The sequence below is a fragment of the Austrofundulus limnaeus genome, unplaced genomic scaffold (assembly GCF_001266775.1).
Source record: "Austrofundulus limnaeus strain Quisiro unplaced genomic scaffold, Austrofundulus_limnaeus-1.0 Scaffold30, whole genome shotgun sequence".
Taxonomy (NCBI): Eukaryota; Metazoa; Chordata; class Actinopteri; order Cyprinodontiformes; family Rivulidae; genus Austrofundulus; species Austrofundulus limnaeus.
In genome coordinates, this window is record NW_013952432.1 from 1,264,897 (window position 1) to 1,269,474 (window position 4,578).

The following is a 4,578-nucleotide window of genomic DNA, read 5'->3' on the forward strand; positions in this document are numbered from 1 at the left end:
ACTGGAGCGGAAACTTCAAAAACAAGATAGCAGCCGAAGGAACTTCGGCCACTTTTTCTCTATGCAAATGAAAGGACATATTTTCAACATGAATGCACCCACACAAGTTATGCGTCAAAACGACCGACTCGGCCAGGGGAACTGTGTTCTTACTCAACTGTATATTTCACTGTTACCACATGCGACGCAGTAGGCCCACAAAGACACCCAACAAATGCCATTGTAAATGAATGGCGTTAGGCCTCAAAGSCTTCAAAACCTGAACACTTTTTGAAATAGCTCATGAACCACTGATTTTAAACTTTATAAAACTCTAACACAGTCATCACTGGACAATCCTCTGTCACTMTCCAACACATTTGTCCAACTCAGATACAAAGTGGCTGTCCAAGCAACCCTGGATTACCATATAAGTGCTGGACATCAGCACATTTTACATATGCTGAATGAATATAATGTGTGAAACAAAGTGTGAAAGATCTTTACAACAACTGATCCTCTTTATTAGAGTATTCAGGTCTTACAAATGACAAAAATATCTTAGCAAAATGTCTGTTAGCAAAATATTTCATGAACCAAAGCACAAATTTAGCCATAAAACACACAAAATGACTTATAAATCAGTCATTTCTTGACCTTTAAAGATAAAATTTGCTAAAGCAGTTGCTTCAATCGCAAACACAGACTTAATACATATTTAGGATGGCCACTAAAAAAATTTTAAACAGCAAATCCTTATAGCAACATAGGACAAGTTTTGCACAGCTGGCAATCCTCTCATAGTTTCTCCAGGAACTATTCTAGTTATTATTATTATTATTGAAGCAATGGGACACACAACCTGCTTTATAATGTTTGGAAGTTATTCTCTGTCCTTGCTTTAAAGCAGGGGTTCTCATACTTTTGGGTATGGGGACCCCTAAGGTATCTCTCGCAGACCCCAGTTTGAGAAACTTTGCTTTAAAGAATACTGTAGTTGAAGAAACCCTGCCATGGTTTTCTTTGGTTCCAACTTCAGTTGGGTTCTTAATAATCTTGATGACCTGTTAAAGCCCAATTTTGTTGATCTTTTGTGCAGAACAAACATGACTATACCCACACAGCAGACAGGCGTGGGCCATATCTGGTGTCAAGCTGGCACTGCTGGTGACAAGTGGCTTGTCAGCTGGAAATGGGTCAGGTCTGGCAAAGATGGCATGCCACAACTGGCCCAGGTGTGGTTTGGTTCATGTGGTACTGGCCCATGCATGGACAACTTTTGGCAAACCACATCTGAGCCACGTTCTTTGTCATTTGTCGTTCTTTGTGGCATCTGGGCCGACTGTTAGAGCATTTAGTGCACTTTGTGGGCCAGAACTGGGCCAGACAAATTTTGTTATGTAGGTAGATACAACAAGTTCTTTGTACTGGCATTACAGTTTAAAAACTGATAATTATTTAAATACAAATAAAAACACACATACTGTACATAATAGCATCTTTATTACACTGAAATATAAAAGTATATATATTTTTGTATATATATATTTCTTCAATCACTATTCCAGAGAGAAAGGACCAAGTCAAGAAAACAACTTGTAGCCTCAGTTGTAGCAGTTTTCTCTTTGTCATCCGGAATGACAGAAAGAAAAAAAGAAAGGAAAAAAAAAACAAGATTTGGAATCCAAAACAGGAAGGCCACAGTGACGGGTTGTCATAGATTCTGTGCACATATGAGAAAAGAGACAAACTGTTCATGCTGCTGTACACACTCACACATATGCACATACACATTTCATCTGCCCTGTGAGGACCAGTAACTGACTTACATTCAATCAACCCTGTGGTTAAAGTTACCCTTCATCTGAAGGCAAAACAAGGTGCTCAATGATTCGTTTGGTTATTGGATGCTACTTGCACGGGCTCTATTTTTTCCTAGAGTTAAAATAAAAAGTGCAAAAGAAATAAAAGCTGATGTGTTTGTGCATGTGCCCCCTAACTTGTAGCAATATGTCACTGGGACATTTTCTTGTAGGTAAATAGTTTTTAAATGTGCTTTTGAATTTCAAAGAGCTTTCACAAGAGGACAGATATGATTATTTTCTATAAGAAAAGTAAGGCTGTGCAAAAATAAAATGAACTTTGCAAAATGATGATATAAACAACAAAGAAAAGACAGAAGGTAAAAGGCCTTTATCTAAAGTAGTCATTTGTATTTTAAAATTGTTAAAATCTGCTCCTATCTGCTCTAAGGAAGATATTAAAATCTGCAAGAAACTTATGGAGGAAATATTATGCTTTGTGTTATTTTTATTTGCTAAAACATAATAATAATAATAATAATAATAATAATAATTCCAGCACTTGAACATTGGTCCCTCTTCTATTTAATGTTGCACAATAATAAAAAAGAACGACAATAAAACCAAAGAAATTTTGTAAAAAAAAAATTATGGCACAAATAAAAAAGGCTAGGCATCAAACAAAGAAGGGACTTTTCAGGGAGAAACATGTGTCCCCTAAACTTTATTCAAGTTCTGGGTCATCTGGTTAAAACCATGTTTATCGCTCACTCGTTTTGTTGAAGTGGAAATGCAGCTATGGATGTCTTTCAACAAACTCCCCACTTTAAACCTTCACAACTCTTGGTCCTCACATGATAGAAAAGCAAGCGCACACGCACACACACGCACACACACACACATATGCATACACAGAAAGAAGGTGAAGGCCACAAAGTGGACGCAGAACATCACAGAGGTCATCTGATCCGACCGGGCTACAGAAGTTGGTGTTTTTTTTTTTGTTTTTTTTTTGCTATCAGAAACTTAAAGTACCAATGAGGTCACTATGGCAGCCGAAGCTCCATATCCTTTTTCTGTGACCGCGACAACGCGCAGCGTCAAGCCGCGGTCAGTCAGTACCAGTGGCACAATAAGATAGCAGTAAACTGAACAGAAAAACCTCTTAAAAAAAAGAAGTAAACACAGGATAAGGCGGCATACAGGGAAAGGTGGCAGATTCCATGGAAGTGAACCATTGCTGATCATGATGGTCATTTGGCACAAACACAGTTTCGGCTGAAGTGTCAAACCAACAGTGATAAATGTTTTTTTTTTTCAATTGGTGGCCTCAGATGTGATCAGAGCAAGCTGATACGGATGCTTTAGTCCTCATTTGGATAAGTTCTTCTTTATGTGCTCTACTTCCACCTGCAAAACAAAGGCAGAAACACTTTTTATGCACATGATCTTTATTTATTTACTTACTTTGCATCTACTGATGCCAGTGCTCATTGTCTCACCTGTAAACTTAGTCTCATTTTCTTCTCTTCGTCCAGCGCGTTGGCCAGCTGCTTCATCTCCTGCCTGAAATACACCAACACAAGTTTGGGTTTGTGCACATGCTTACAAAAGTTACAGAGAAACACGGGTGTGTGCGTAGACTGTACTTGTGCTGGGTCTTTAACAGGTCTATGGCGGATCTCAAGTCTCTTAATTGGCTCTTGAGTTCCTCCAGTGACGGGGGCGTCAATGGTGAGTGCCGAAGCTCTGGAGAGGGGGTCAGACCAGAGGAGGAGGATGGGGAAATGGAACGCTGGCCAGAGTTTGGTGGGGACAGGACAGAGGGCTTAGATTGTGGTGCTTTACTCTCTTGTACCTAACACAAACCAGAGATTTGACACAAATTTGCATTATTATTCTAGTTCCCTTTCATGACATTAAATAATAATTTTTATTATAACTTTTATCAGCTTCTAGACAATTATTTTTGTGTTTTAATTAACTAAAAATACAACTRGTAGTAATAATAGTATTATTGTAGTAATATTGCCCCCTAGTGGCCAAAGTTGTGTATGTGCACATTAAAAGTGCTTACAGGAATGGCAGGAACTCTTTTCTTCAGGGGGGCATCTGCATGTCTGACAGAGACAGACTCGTGTTCTTCCTTCCCTTTCTCCTTTCTGTCCTCGACTGTGGGAGAGTCCACCTCTGTGCTGGACTGAAAAGACTGCCAGAGAGACAGAAAAGTGCTTAGAAAAGTCCATAGTGACCTGTCTTCAGGTAAATAAAAAAAACATATGATTAAAAAAAGCTAAATACCAGCCATAAAAAAAAATATTTTTTTGAGAAATATTATTTTAAGATGGAACATTAGGCTACATTAGGGATAAACACAATAACATAAGACTGAATACTAGAAATGGTCTGCAAACAACAGCCAAACATTTTTTTACAAATATTTTTTAAAATGTAAGACTTGTCACTAAACAACAGTTCAACGTGCTTTTCATTATCACATTTATTAAAATAGGTGAAAACTGAATGGATTTTTATCTGTGTTAAAGGCAATTGCTCTGAGACTTTTACACTGGCATTAAAGTGCCTGTGACATCAAATTTTTGTAATAAATGTGAATGCATTTTTGGAAAGAGAACATTGATAACATATTGCAAATGAAATTTCCCACCGTTGAGATGAACAGTTGTTGAGATTTTTGCATGTGAATAAAACAGGAAGTGATGTCAAAGGGGAATGTCTGTCTGTAAACAGAGCGATGTTACAATAATTAGAGAAGAATCTGATGTTTCTTTAGATT

General features: G+C 37.8%; 1 protein-coding gene across 1 annotated transcript in view; it reads right to left on the reverse strand.

Moving 5' to 3' along the window:
• Positions 1–1,463: 1,463 nt before the first annotated feature.
• The window catches only part of sh3kbp1 (SH3-domain kinase binding protein 1), a gene marked incomplete at its 5' end in the record, with an annotated part of 38,120 nt that continues 35,005 nt past the window's right edge, over positions 1,464–4,578 (reverse strand). Inside the window, 4 exon segments of the mRNA XM_014005345.1 lie at positions 1,464–3,191; positions 3,284–3,347; positions 3,431–3,639; positions 3,859–3,990. Of these exon segments, the coding sequence (XP_013860799.1) occupies positions 3,153–3,191; positions 3,284–3,347; positions 3,431–3,639; positions 3,859–3,990 (444 nt within the window).